General features: G+C 38.2%; 1 protein-coding gene across 1 annotated transcript; it reads left to right on the top strand.

Annotated features, from left to right (window-relative positions):
* The first annotated feature begins 5873 nt into the window (after positions 1-5873).
* On the top strand, positions 5874-7180 carry LOC116333742. The gene is made up of 5 exons (XM_031756993.2): positions 5874-5910; positions 6010-6354; positions 6519-6623; positions 6706-6740; positions 7061-7180. Exons 1-5 carry the CDS (start codon positions 5874-5876, stop codon positions 7178-7180), a joined length of 642 nt encoding a protein of 213 aa, XP_031612853.2.
* The last annotated feature ends 7422 nt before the right edge of the window (positions 7181-14602 follow it).

Below are 14602 nucleotides of genomic sequence, written 5' to 3'. Positions count from 1 at the left end.
AGCCTACAGTAAAGGTTCACAGGGGTTTCTGTTACAGACACAGACTTCTTTAATTTGGCCATGTTTAATATTAATTTACTATATTTAATATCAACACTAATGTATACACGTTAAGAAAAGACGCTCACTTACTACTTTGTAGATATACCTGTTAAGCTGCTTGTAAGGACTAATATCTAATCGGCCAACATTGCATGCATGGCACATGGCCACCACCAGATATAGGCATATAGTCGAGGCAACCTGTTGAAGTTTAAAGGGGAAGAAAGGTGATTTAGATGGCTTTAAATATGGCATGGTTGTTGGTCCCACACAGGCTGGTCAATGTATTTCAGAATCTGCTTATATATAACTAAATAACCACACCTTTCAGTCAAGATAGAGTCAGTCAGAGGAGAGGTAGAGCGATAAGGAGAGAGAGACAGATAGAAAGTAGTGAGCCAACCAGGAATGACAGAGGGACTGTTAACTGTAGATTGATTCTACCTGCTATGTAAGTTTCTATTTAATGTACAACCAGACATGTGGCCGTACAGTACACACACACATTAAACCAGTAATGTATTGAATTTGATTGCTTTCCTTATGAAGCTGATAATTGGTATTTTTAAGAGCACTTGCACTTTTCTGCTTATTAGTCTAAGCATCCAATCAGCCATTGGTCAAGCAGTAATGCAAGGAATGATACGGGTTAAAAACCTTTAGTTTAGTTCACACATCAGAAAAAAGAAAAAACAAAAAAATGTACTCAATGAAGACACATCACTATATTTCTTATAGTGCAATAAATGGACACATTTCAGCTGTAAGTGTCACGGTGCCTGTGTCTGCCCGGCCGGCTCAATAAGGCTTCAGGTATTTGTTATTGTTTTTCTTCTCTCTCGTTCTCTCTACTGTCTCATCCTCCCCTGGGCGGAGCTCACTGTGGGCTTCCATTTTTGGCCAACACACCTGGAAGCAGGTACTCACCTGTAGCTCGTTATGCTGCTACTCCCGGCAAATTTTTAAGGCAGGGGCTTAAAAAGTTGTACTACTCAAGTTAGTGTAGCCCAGCTCAAACCTACTCTCGTGTTTCCTTGTGATATTCCTGGTCCTGATTTCTCATCTGTTCTGTATATAGATTTCCTGGTCACGCCCTGGATTCTCGTCCTCGTATATGAGGATGTACATACATATTAATAAGGACTGTGTATACTGTCAGTTAGGGTTGATATGATCATGGAACTTGTTATGGTCACTATGCAGCTGTTACTTTGATCAGAGACAGAGGAGACTGAGTTGAGTTAGTTAGAAGAGCTGCTCAGAGTGTGTTTTTCCTCTGTGCTAAGCACACATAGGCCAGGTCACATGATGCTGGTGGTAAATTACCTTCACATTATTTCACTGCACTCCAGATTACTGGTCACAGCTAACTTCACAAACTCGCTTCACTGCTCTCAGCTATAGTAAAGTGAAACTTGCACAACCTTAACTCTGTTATTTATTTATTTTTTACATTTTAAGATGTGAAATTAAATGTCACAATAAGACACATTTGAATCTACTAAACCTCACTTGCATTATCATGGCCAAGCTTTCTGTCATCAATTCTCAAGTCACTGTGCATTTATGGAGCTACTGGTTTAATGTATCATTACCTTTAGCATCACTGCACAGGTAACACCTTATAAAAATACTAAGTGAACTTTTGGACATAAAGGTACTGTCATGAACTGGTGGAAATATGAGAATGAGACCCAAGAGCAGACTCAATACATGAGTTGAACTATTTACAAGGTTTATTGACAAAATGTGAACTTTAACAAGAACATGGCTAGAAACTGAAAATTACACAGGGGACCTAGAGCCCAGGAAGGTCAAGAGCAGAGAAACGCTTAAACACAGGGAGCACACGGAGAGCCAAGGAATGGAGAGCTCTGCAACAGAGTAGAGGGAGGCTACTGGGCAGGAAGGCAAGTGAATGATTAGCCTTGGGTTGTGCTTCCTTGCATATTGGTGATGGTGAGTCCTGAGGGAGGTGAGAGTGTTCAGTGGGGTGAGCAGAGTGAAGGAGGATATCCAGTCCCAGAGGATGGTCTGGACACCTCTGGCACACCCTGAAAAATCTCCAGAGTCTCCCATGGAATATGAAGGCTACACTAACAACTATACTATAAATGATGTGCACAGCATTTCAAAAAGGACAGGTCATTACACTGTAAAATCTAATTAGTTCCCAGAACTCAAAAAAATTATGGAAACTCGTTGTCTCAAAAAAATTGAGTAAAGCTTAGCTAAAAATGACTAAATTAGGACAACTTATTTATTTTGAGTACTCTGTACAAGCTCATTTGTTCCCAGAACTCAAAAAAATTGGATCAAGTTTACGTAAGATGACCAAGTTAGGGCAACTTACTCATTTTGAGTACACTGTACAGCCTTGTTAGTTCCCAGAACTCAAAAAAATTATGGAAACTCGTTGCCTCAAAAAAACTAAGTAAAGCTTACTTAAGATGACTGTTAGGACAACTTATACATTGCAAGTCTGCAGTATTAAAAATAACTTGATATTTCTGACTGTACAATACTAATTGTTTACCTACTGACAAACATGTTAAGTTCAACTAAATGAAAAAACAATTTGTGGTAACCTGAATATGATTAAAATAATTAACAACAATTTTGTAATGATGTTAAAATGAGTCCAACTTTTATTTTCAAACACAACAAAGTATAACAGCCAACATACTGGACACTGTTCTGCTGAACAACAAACAATTATATTGCCATCACTGTTATAATCTTACAATGAAACAAAGTCTCAGATGTAATTATTCTGAAAATAAGTTTAGGTCTACCACAGTTTGTTTTGTACTTACATTACTTATATAATCAAAATAAAACATTTATTGTTCTGTCACAAGTGCAGTCTCTAATTTAAACAACACATTTGTTTTTCATTCCAACACATGAGCTGGAATGTTGTAATATTTTAAGGACGGCTTGTTTCCAGTCCAGGCATTACTGCCTGAATGACTGTCATGGATCGAGGTGATCCAAATGTAGGTGCAGAAGAAAGTCTTTAACTTCCCTTAAGTACAGTGGCAGTGGATGTGGGTTGGAGATGCAATGAGCTTGAACCTGCAGGCGACCATCTTCACTGACCACACCATCTGTGATGGAGGACTCATCTCTCCTGGTGTCCTGCAAGCAAACAATCATATTTTTTGGAACATGAACTTAATTGCTTTCTTAAAACATTTTTTTCTGCATTTGGTATAGAACAGACTCCAATTTAGACAATCTCAGGCTCCCTCCCCACCGGAGAGATGACATTCAATGTCCCAACTGTCAGTCTGGATAGCCCTGACCACCACCCAACACACAATAATGTCATGAAAGCATCATTTTAAAAAAGGGCTATGCAAACATGGCCAATAATTTTCATTCTAATGATGTGCAAAATGATTTTGGGCACAAAACAAATTTTGCTGTTAGAAAACTTGCAGACTTCACTATATACAGTGTAGACCCTCTAAACTAAGTTTGGGGGATGTGATCTTTCAAGAAATGCAGACCAAACTGTTGTTGTTTGTTTACTTACACAGCATGTCTTGTAGAATTAACTATGGTCACCAGCAACAGCATAGTGCAGTCATATCTCAAGTCTAATAACAGAAGACAGGAAAAGATCAGTAAAGAAACAACTTCCCCAAACCAAAGCACAAATAAAACAATAAGTAAAACAGGCTGATCTAAAGTATGATTAAAGTTCAGCCTGATTAATATAAATGTCACTGACAGTTGCTAATATATTGGAAAACCAAAATACTTACTGATGTCTTTCTGTCCAACAGCAGGAGTGCTGGTCCCGAGCCTCAAAGACAGTAAGAAGCAAGCAGAGGGAGAAAAAACAGAACTTTTTTCAGAAACTGATTTGATCCTTAATGGCTGTGCAATCATTGTAACATAGAGTTTGCTTATGTTGTTAAATAAAGGCTAGATTTGACATTAATAGATGCCACAGATGTTCTAAAGCTGCCACAAAGCATGAAAAAAAAAAAATAGACGTCTCCGAAAACGTGGGAGCATTTTTGCAAATATGTGATGTCTTGATAAATCGAGCAGATATTTGAAATTTACACAGCTACATTCTCGCCTGAAAATATCTTAAAAGTTTATTTTGTGACCCAGAAAAAGTAATAAGTTTTTCAGCGGCGCTCCTCCGCCATTGCCGCGCTTACAAGTACGCACAGGCTACGACAACTGTGGTGACAAATGCGATCTTCCTTTTCCCCAGACTACCCTTTCTGGGTCACAAAATAACCTTTTAAGATATTTTCAGGCGACAATGTAGCTGTGTAATGCTCAAATATCTACTTAATTTATCAAAATATCACATATTTGCAAAAGTGCTTCCACGTTTTCGGAGAGCTCTGTTATCCACCCCCCACATCCCACACCTACCCCACCCCTAACAGCTGCACCTCCCGAAGAATTTTGTCTGGGCTCTTATCTCACTTATTTATTTCAAACAATCAACAGAAAATTTCACCGACATAGTTTTATGTAAGGTTTTTAAGGCTGTGGTGTTAATTTTTAAGTAACATGAGCCCAGCGGCAGCAGCAGCAACACTAGGCTAACACTAACTAGCTAGCAAGATTTTAAACCTGGTGCTAAACTAAGAGAAGCCACAAAATCAGTTTGAATAAGAGTAAACATTTACTCACCAAGTCAGTGTATCAGGTAAAGATCCACAGCAATGACAACAATAATATCCTGAGCTGACGCTTCTCCAGGTTTGCTCAACATATTCCATAAAAAATGCACCGTGAACATGCGGACTGATCGCGAGGGAGGAGGACGGTAGTCACGTGGCATTTTCAAACCACATCTTTCATCCTTCCGCACTGAGAAGAAAAACTTCCAGCTTACTTAGTTTTTCTAAGTTAAGACAACTCAAATAAATGGAGTTTATCAGCGTTTTTGCATAAAAAGTACTGGTAACTTATTTAAATTGAGTTCTAATAACAAATTGATAAAAATTGAGTTCAGCTTATTTAATATTTTTAATTAAACACAATATTACATTTTACAGTGTAGAAGACACTGAACATCATTTATTAATAAACAGAATTCAATGGTGGTATTTGGCAATTAGACTCAGTGGTTCATTACAGCAGAACTAAATCAAAGTGGGGTTTGGAATTAGGACAGGGCCCTCCAAGTGTAGCGCTGAAAGTAGGATAGAAGCTTGGCTGGAGCACTAAAAGACTTGGAGGGTCCCTACGAAGAAGGTTGCAAGCGAGAATGAAAGATGAGCAGTGTGATTTCAAGTGCACAGAGTGGAGGCTGACTGACTTGAAGAAGGCAGCCAAAAAGATGATTGGACTGGAGCAATGATGTCAGCATTGAGTTTTACAGTGTGGGAAAGTGGAGGTGAGATAAAGAACAGACCAGCAGCTGGGAAAGCAAACGAGTGACTAAAGAGCTTACTTATTTAAATTAAAATTAAACTTTGTCTGCAGACAGATGTGAAGTGAACCGTCTGCACCAAACTTATGAACAGTAACAAAATCAGCAACTACATAATGACTGTAATAAATATTTGAATACAACAACAAAGAATATCTAATACTGTATAAATTTACTGACATGTATGTGGAAACAGTTAGCCCTTTACCCCAAAACTTACATGAAAAATGGTATCAAACTGGATTTTAATGAAACCCGGTTTTTCTTACTCAGTGTCAGTTTGCACTTGTGCTCCTAAAAGCACCGTCACTGTCAGTCTGACTAACTGCACATAAAAAAGCACAGCCCGCCTCTTTATGTACAGATCACTTTTACTGAAGCACAGTCAGTTAGTGACATTGAGGTGGTGCTTGTCACAATGATGAACATCAAACCAGTTTTACTCTGCACCTTCAGTAAGTACATCTATCACTTTTTTTACATTTACTTCTATACAGTAATCAAGCAGATCTGAACCTTACGTACATGTCATTAATACTTGTTGTTTGTTCCAGGTTGGATCTCTGTCTTAGCCTTCGAGTTTCACTCTGTGGAGGTTCAGCCTGGTGAAGAAGTCACGCTGCAGTGCTCCAACTTTAGCAGTTATCGTGTTCACTTATCCTGGTTCAGAAGTACCAACAGACCCAACGCTAGCAGGATCTCGTCTATGGACAGCCCTGATAAAAATGCATCTTTCAATGAAGGATTTCAAAATGGCAAATTCAACATGACATCCAACATCTCTTTGCTATTTCTTGAGATCAAACAAGTGGATTCATCTGACTCTGGGCTGTATTTCTGTGGCGAACTCAAGAATGAAAAGTTCATAGTTTATGGTGCAACAAATTTAAAGGTTCGAGGTAAGATTGTTTTTTATATTTTCTCTATTGATTAATTAACAGCATAAATTGAATTAAGATATGTACTATTTTTAGTACTTGTCAAAGAACTAAGGATACCCTTATTTATTATCCCTTTTATTTATTTTTATTAAATAATCTAAAAAAAAATGTCTTTCTTGTAGAAGATGGATCACAAAATCCATCCACTATGATCCTGGGCAGTTTAACTGTTTTCCTTCTCCTGGTCATCATCGGTCTGGTTGTCAAGATCAGGAAACTTCAAACAGGTATTTATGTGTTTTAAACTTAAACTAAACATGCAAAGGTTTTAAGTGAATAACTAACAGATGTAGCTTTTCTATCAAATAGCTGAAGATGATGGACAGAATCCACAACGCAGTGAGGTAATCTGTTTTAACCGTAGATTCAGATCGATTGATGTATATATTATCTGATTCAGTCATTCATCTATTTACATCCACTGGTCACAAGCAATCAGTCTTGAATTAGGCTTGAGTTATGTTGCTGAAAATGTACATTTTTAGAAACTAAAAGATCCAATTTTTCAAATGAAACATTACACTCTTTCTGTCGTCTGTATTCCCAATAGAGCAGAATTTTGTCTAACCCTACACATCAGTCTACACAGATTACCTCTGACCTAGTGGATGTTAAGAGATAAATAATGTGCAAGATTAGTGACTTTGAACATTTTCATTTACAGAATGTGGACTCTGATGCCATGAACTATGCAGCACTGAGTTTCCCTCACAGAGCAAAAATCAGAAGGCCTGTAACACAGAGAGAGCTGGAGCCAAATGTTGTGTACGCTGCTACGAGATAGACTCACAGGAAAAGCAACACAAAAGCTCTCTCACACATTTTGACATTACTTGAGAAAAAAAATTGTCACTGATGGTTGACGGGGGACGAGCTAGTGAGGACTTTGATATATATCTTAGATTATATTATAGTGAAAGTGAGTGAGGCTCTGCCATATTGTAATAATAACACAGATGTAGTTTACCTTGTTTGACATGGAGATACAGTAACTGTGGTCTGACAGTCAATGAAAATCTCATCTCATCTCTGAGGCTTATTTTACAGACATTGTTGCTGGTAAAAGTTCTGCACCATTTTACAAGTATGTGAGGCCAGACTCTGCATTGGCTTTTCTTTGGTTGCTGCAAAGTCTTGCCACTGTGACATCCACCTGCCACACCTACAGTCTCTTCTCTGGGCAGTTAAAGCTCTAATTAATTTTGAACTTGAATTTTAATACAAAAATGCATGTATATAATCACACATAAAATCTCATTAAAGCTGAAGCAACAGACTTGCAGGTTGTAATAAAACACAAGTCATCAAAATGTGTTTGAGTTTTTTTCTGGTTTGTTCACAACATATGTGTAAAACTGAACTGAACTACCATTCTGTATGAACAGATATAATATCTTTACTGATGAATTGTGGATAATCCTGTCGCTATTGTAAACTCCATGTATAAAACCTCACTGTTATTTTTTTAATAGCTTCCAAAAACTGGAATTTCAAAATAACCTTGCCATCAAAGCTAGCCTTTTTTTGCCATGAAAGCCTTTTTCAATTGAGATGGCATGAGTGTGAGCAGTGAGTCCAGCCTGGGTGATCCAGTCATCCAGGACGATGGTGACAGGAGGGCAGGCAGATGAAGCGAGAAGGCAAACAGAGCATGAAACTGTAGCTTGTGATGCACAGCAATGACCAGAGTCCAGGTAAGTGAGAGTGCAGCCATGTTGGAGAATTGGAGATCCATGAAAAGACTAAAACACAAGGTAAGCATAAACTAGAACTTGAAGCACTACGAAACTAGACGTCCAAGCACTAACATGAGTTAGCAGACAAACTTGCAAAGACTAGTTGTGTGCACGGGTCTTAAGTAAAGCCAGCTAGAATCACCAACAGGTGAGATGATGAGGGCTCCGCCCAGAGGTGGAGACCACAGCTCTGTGGAAGAAAAATGCCACTCACCCGGACCATGACAAGGGTGCCCTGGTCCTAAAAGCACAGATGAGCGTTGTCCCAGCTATATCTAGCTAGCATCTCTTCACCCAGCAATAGCATCATTTCCTTCTAAAGAGATGACATCCCTTTTATCTAAACCCAAACTGTGATTTGATTGCCAGACCTCCATCCCTGACTGCTTCCCATTCCACATGGCACTCAACCCCTACAATGCCCTTTTCAGTTTGTTGGCCCACAGAAGTGTGTGTCCATGTCACTCTTTTCGGGCTGCATCCAGATATGCAAAGGATATGTGTTTCCCTTCGAGCTCAGCATCAAAAACAGCAAAGTAGCATTCCCGGGTCAATGATTAAAATCACTGTCAAAGCTGCTGTTCTGCATCAAAAGCACAGGGTTGTAGCAATACTCATTCAAGAAAGGACTTATTTTAACCCTAGCAAATCTTTTCCTAATCTGTTATGTAAAGCCAACGAGCTCAGAAAAGCAGTTCAACAGTTTGTGGATGAAAGCAAGCATAGTTAAGAACAATTTGAATTGCTTAGTATGAGTACAGCCTTAATGTTTGCCAACAACAATGTCAACAGTGTTTTCCTTTCTTTTCTTTTTTCTAAAGTCATGTAGTCAAGTTTTAGGATAAAACACATAGAAGTGATTTCAGTTTACTGTTAATTATGTTTAACAGTGACTGTAAGAGTGAAATACAAAGGGCGCAGCTTTCTTTCCTGACCGTCATGAACATGCTACAGATTGTGCCCCTCCACCCACCATCTTCCGCCGTGGTGGCAAAACGGTGCACCAGCTAAACTGAAAGCCACAGCAAGATGAACATTAAGCTCTGCATTAAAACCACATGCAAATAAGCTGTGTTGCTTTCGCACAAACGCTTGATGTCTTTCTTTTTGGCTGTTTAGATCAACAGCTTTAATGCATATAACCAGAATTAAGAGGATCTGTTGATGGTCATTTAGCTGTGGCACCCAACCATAAGCCATCATCCATTGGTGGGCCTAACCCACAGTCTGAGAAACAAGGCAGTGGGATAATGCAGCATGTCACAAATTTCATATGATCTCAAACTGCTTTCATCGACATCACTTGAATGGTTTCCACAGTCTCCAAATATCAGACATGATTCCATCATTAAATCTGCAGCAGTGAAATGATGCTGCCTTAATGTACATGAAAGAGTGATTCTAGCAGCTTTGCTGAATCTATACCACAGCAATGTTACCACAAAGGCGGGTGGGGAAGTGTGGGGTGGGAGTCCTCCCAGGTAAGGTACACCTAATAAAAAGACAAGTAAGAGTATTTGTATTTGTATGTATATGAAAGAAACTACTCATAATCTATTCAGTGGTAAATTTATATCTCCTGTATTCATTACGATTTTGCTAAACTAATTCCGATCTTTTATCTTCTGTCAAATCTGTTAATGCATTTTATTTGTCTTCTACTAATATATTACAGGAAAACTGTGCTTGGAAAAAAAAATCTTGTAAAGACTTGATGACAATGTCGGCCTCAGTCTTGGTACATGCTTTAAAAATCTACAATATTACATGCTGGGACGGAGCTTCAAAGCAGTGAGATCACAATCCAAAGAAGTGGTGAAGGTGTTAACAATGCGTGTTACGAAACAGGCAAAACACACCTCATTTTAGTGCTCATGCAGATGTTTGTGCTGCAACATTTTGTGGGCAAGTTATTGTATCTCAGTGGCGAGACAGATAGAAGTTGTTCTTTATTGAAACTTCCTTAGTGAAGCTCAGTTATTAAGAAGAGCGATGAGCTTTATTATGAGAACAGCTGTACTTCTCTTCAGCCTTGGTAAGTACTGGCAATGAATCTTTCTCCAAATGAATTTCATGGGTGGGGATAATGTTTTACTTAATAACCAGAAGCAAGACTGTATTTATGAGCTACTAAAACTGTTGAGGTCTATTAGTATCTGTTTTGGTCTTAACAGCTCAGAACTACATTTCTTTGCTATTTGTTTCAGGCTGGATCTCCCTCTCAGATTCTCAGACTGTGGAAGTCCAGCCTGGAGAAAATGCCACACTGCTGTGCTCCAACTTTTCCAGTTTTCCTACTCACACAATCTGGTTTAGACTAGTCAACCAAACCTCGCCTATTTGTATTTCATCAATTTATAATTTTGCTCAGCCCAGTGTTCTCTGCAACGGAATTGAAGGTGAAAAAATTGAATTGACATCCAACATCTCGACTATCTTCCTAAAAATCAAACAAGTGGATTTGTCTGATTCTGGGTTGTATTTCTGTGGATTTTATACAAACGGACACCCAGTGATCGTCAACTCAACATATCTAAAGGTTCAAGGTAAGAATGATGTAACATTTCATATGAGAGTTAACCACAGGAAACAGATGTGTATCTTGCATCAATACAGTCAGATTGTAATGCAGTATTGTGAAGACGTTGGATCACATTTGAAGAGTCTTTTAAATTTTTGCACAAAATGTGTTATTCAAGTCAAATGTGGGCATGTCTCTTGTAGGAGGAGCTGATGAAACAACTAACCTGACGAGCTTAATTCTGACCGCTGTGACTGTTGTTCTTACTAAGGTCATCATTTGCCTTGTTATCAAAATGAGGCTTCAGACAGGTACTGCTCAGGAACTCGGTCCTATCTCTTCATGTTTCATTTAAAAAGTCCACTTATGCAATTCAAAGACATAGTCAAAGACAAATCTATAAGAAAATTATCTTGTTTCTTTTTACAGAATCTAGTATCCAGCCTGAGAATTGATTTTTTGTTTTTTTCATCGAATCACCTAAAAGAAGAGGAGAGTCAGTCTTAGTCATGCTGCAAATACAGCAAATTAAAATGCAGCCTACATCCAGGACTGTCAAATTCCTGACCAGCCATCTGACATTTTACAATTATAATTTTTATCTGTGGCCATGTCTGTGGCCAGAACACTAACACTGTAGCTTCAAAATGTCCTCAGTTCAAACCTTAAAGGGTGACATCTTAGTGGCTGCATTTACACTTTATAGCTATAGTCACTGCTTTTCATCTCTTAGTCACTTTTCAGTAAAGAGTGTTCTTATTTTTTCCTCTAACTTCGAGAAAAGATTTTTTTTTTTAAACAATCCAATCTTTTCAGTCACTCCCAACAGCTAGACTGTTTTATGGTCACTTCTGTTATTCCCTGTAGACTGTGCACTTGTGTAGTGTGTGTATTTAAACAGGCTAAAGTTATCTCAAGATAAAAATGGTAAGTTGTGAATGTAATGGAAAAGATCATTTGACCATGTTTTCTTAAATTTAACGTACACTGAGAGGGTGACCCAAGTTACTGGGGCTACAGATTAGCACTCCTTTGTTGCATCTAGATTGGGACCTTACACAAGAAAAACTTCAGTTTACACTTAAAATAGTAGGCAGAGAAGAACATGGTTTCTTATGTGACATTGGTCTTGTCAACATATTTTTGTCACCAGACATTTTAACTTGTTATAATGTACATGTTTTTGCTCAATATTAACTTTTTTGTCTGGTTTCTCCCAGCTGTGTTTCCCTCCTGTCTCCCAATCCCTGATTGCTCCAGTGTGTATTTAAGCCTGTTTTTTCCTTGCTTTGTGTTGCGTCTTACCCTCTTTTTTGCTGTGTGTTTTCTTGTTGTCTTCTTGGTTGTTTTTTCTAGCTCATGTTCCTTAGTTTTTAGTTTTTTGAGTCCAGTTTAGTTTCTAGCTCATGTTTGAGGTTTTTGGTTTGTTTTGTAAAGTTAATGCCTTGAAACGTGTTTCCAGCGAATAAAGCTGCATTTTGAGTTTAAGTCCAGTCACTGAGAGTCCTGCATTTGGGTCCTTCCTCCTGCCTGCTATACAGCCTTTTCATGACACATCAACTGGTACACTTAATTCTTTTATAAAAATTTACCTTTCATATTTTCAAAAAGCCAAAAGCCTGATCTATTATAAGAAAATCATCATACATCTTAAGAGTCAAAAAAATGTTGCACTTAGTTGACTAAGTGTTCAGATCTTTAATCCATTAAAACACGTCTGTACAGTGCCTGTATATAAGAATACCAAAGAAGCAGAGCAGCTTTTAGACACAGCAGCAACATATTTTGCTTTGTAGTGAAGTCTGACTATATAAATTTATAGCCATGAACAGGAATCAATGGTGTCCCCACATAGAAAGTACTTATTTTAAAGTCACCAAAACTTTGTCTGTAGAACCTTAACCCTGAGCTCACAGTTTCCAATAGCTCTTTATCAAAGGGCAAAACAGTATAAGTGGTGGTTGATGGAGGAGGAGCCAGTGTGGAAAATTATGGACAGCCCAGATTACCTTATAGTGAGAGTGAGTGAGGCTCTGCCATTGCTTAATGATGAAAGAGAGAGAGAAAGAGAGAGATAGAGAGAGAGAGAGAGATCAGAAACAGAAAGAAACTGAAAGAGAGAGCATGCAGTGGTCTGACAGACACGTTCTGACTCCTGGCTAAACTCGGGGTTAAAATGCACTTCACAAAAATTAATAAGCTGTAGTGTGAACACAAGTCAGACAAACCCAAAAGAACTACCATGTGTGATGTGTGGAACAAATAAACTAAAATGAAGGTAATTAAAGTGAACCTATTATGAAAATTTCAAAGTTCATATTTTCATTCTTGGATTTTACTAGAGTGGCTTTAAAAGATACACAGTTGAAAACATGCTCTGTTTTTCTTACACTATGACCTTGAAGCAGCCCCCTCTTCTAAAACATGTCTTTTGAACTCCCAAACTTTATGTTGTCTGCTTCGGGCTCAATTCATTTGTTAGCAACACACAGCAGGAGCAGCTCCCATCAATGCAACACTGACTCCACTAACATTTCAGTCAGTGAAATAACTTAGACTGACCGTGAATCCAAAATACTCCAACAGGTCATTTTGGAAAGAATTAATCATATTTTATAGAAACGGGAAAAAAACAATAACATTACAGAACTGAATAACCACTACAAACATTGTCCTTACCCTTTATCAATAAAAAAATCCACAAAATTCACATTTATGTGCAAGAGATCAAGTGGAAGCAATGCTAAGGGGCACTAGAGATGGACTCAAGCTGTTCTTCTGTGGTATAGACAGGAAGAGAAACTGAGTAGGAAGTATTTGTGATTAGTGTTGTGAAGGTGAAGAGAGTGTCAGCAAGGATCATGACTTTAAAGCCAGACATAAAAAAGTCTATACTGAATGTTGTCAGTGTGTGTGTCCCAGAAGTACAAGAAGAGGAAGGAATTGTGAACTAAGATGGGAGAGACTGATGATTGGAGGAGACTTCAATAGAAAGGTGAAGGGAACAGAGGTGATAAGGAGAAAAGTGAGGTGTTAAGGAGAAAACATGGTAATGGATTTTGCCAGCAGCATGGAAATGGCTGTGATGAACATGTGACTTAAGAGAGAGGAACACTGGATAATGCATAAGAGTGCAGGAAGGTACATACAGGTGGACTACATCTGTCATGTAATGACTGTGTGACAGTCAGATTTTTTAAAAAGCAACTTTAAAGGTGAAGACTTCAAAAAGCAAAAAATACAAAATGTGCAGAACAGGAGGCAGGCATTCACAAACTACAGCTCTTGAGGAGAAACCTCAGAACAGGGGTTCACACAACACAGAGCGAGGACACAACAAGAAGACAAGCAAAATGAGACGAGATGAGATTAGAACGGAAGGGACACAACTGAGGAACACAGCTGAACAGAATCTAAATAATGAGACAGGATGAGACTATCAAAATAAGATTGGAAATAAACACTGGGACTATATTTTACTCAGTATGTGTACTTTTCTGTTTTCCCAAGTACTGTTCCAATTCAAAGTATGCATCAAGCCAGGTACGTCAAAAATGTCCAGATTTGTTCCCACTCCGCCCATTCTATCGAGCATGCATCGGTGGTGACTGGTCTGTACTTTGTGCAGTCAGGTAGCCCAGAATGCATTTCATCTGAAACTTAAAAAAGCAGCAATGACACATAAGAGCAGCTACAACTGTAAGTAAAGTTTGAAATATTACTGTTTCTCTGATAAATAATAAACTTTAAAGATGTTTAAAGGCAAGAATGTAGATGTCAATAAAATATTGCTACTTAGCTGTGTATGAAGAATATAGAACAAGTAAAAAGCAAGGTTAATTGTTTTTTAAATGTATTCAAAACTGTATGTTAGGATGTACTGTAAAAGTTGCATGTAAATGTGAATTTACACCATGTCAGTGCATGTAAATGTGAATAACTACTAGCT

The sequence above is a fragment of the Oreochromis aureus genome, linkage group 3, assembly GCF_013358895.1.
Source record: "Oreochromis aureus strain Israel breed Guangdong linkage group 3, ZZ_aureus, whole genome shotgun sequence".
Taxonomy (NCBI): domain Eukaryota; kingdom Metazoa; phylum Chordata; class Actinopteri; order Cichliformes; family Cichlidae; genus Oreochromis; species Oreochromis aureus.
This window is presented reverse-complemented; position numbering and strand designations above follow the sequence as displayed.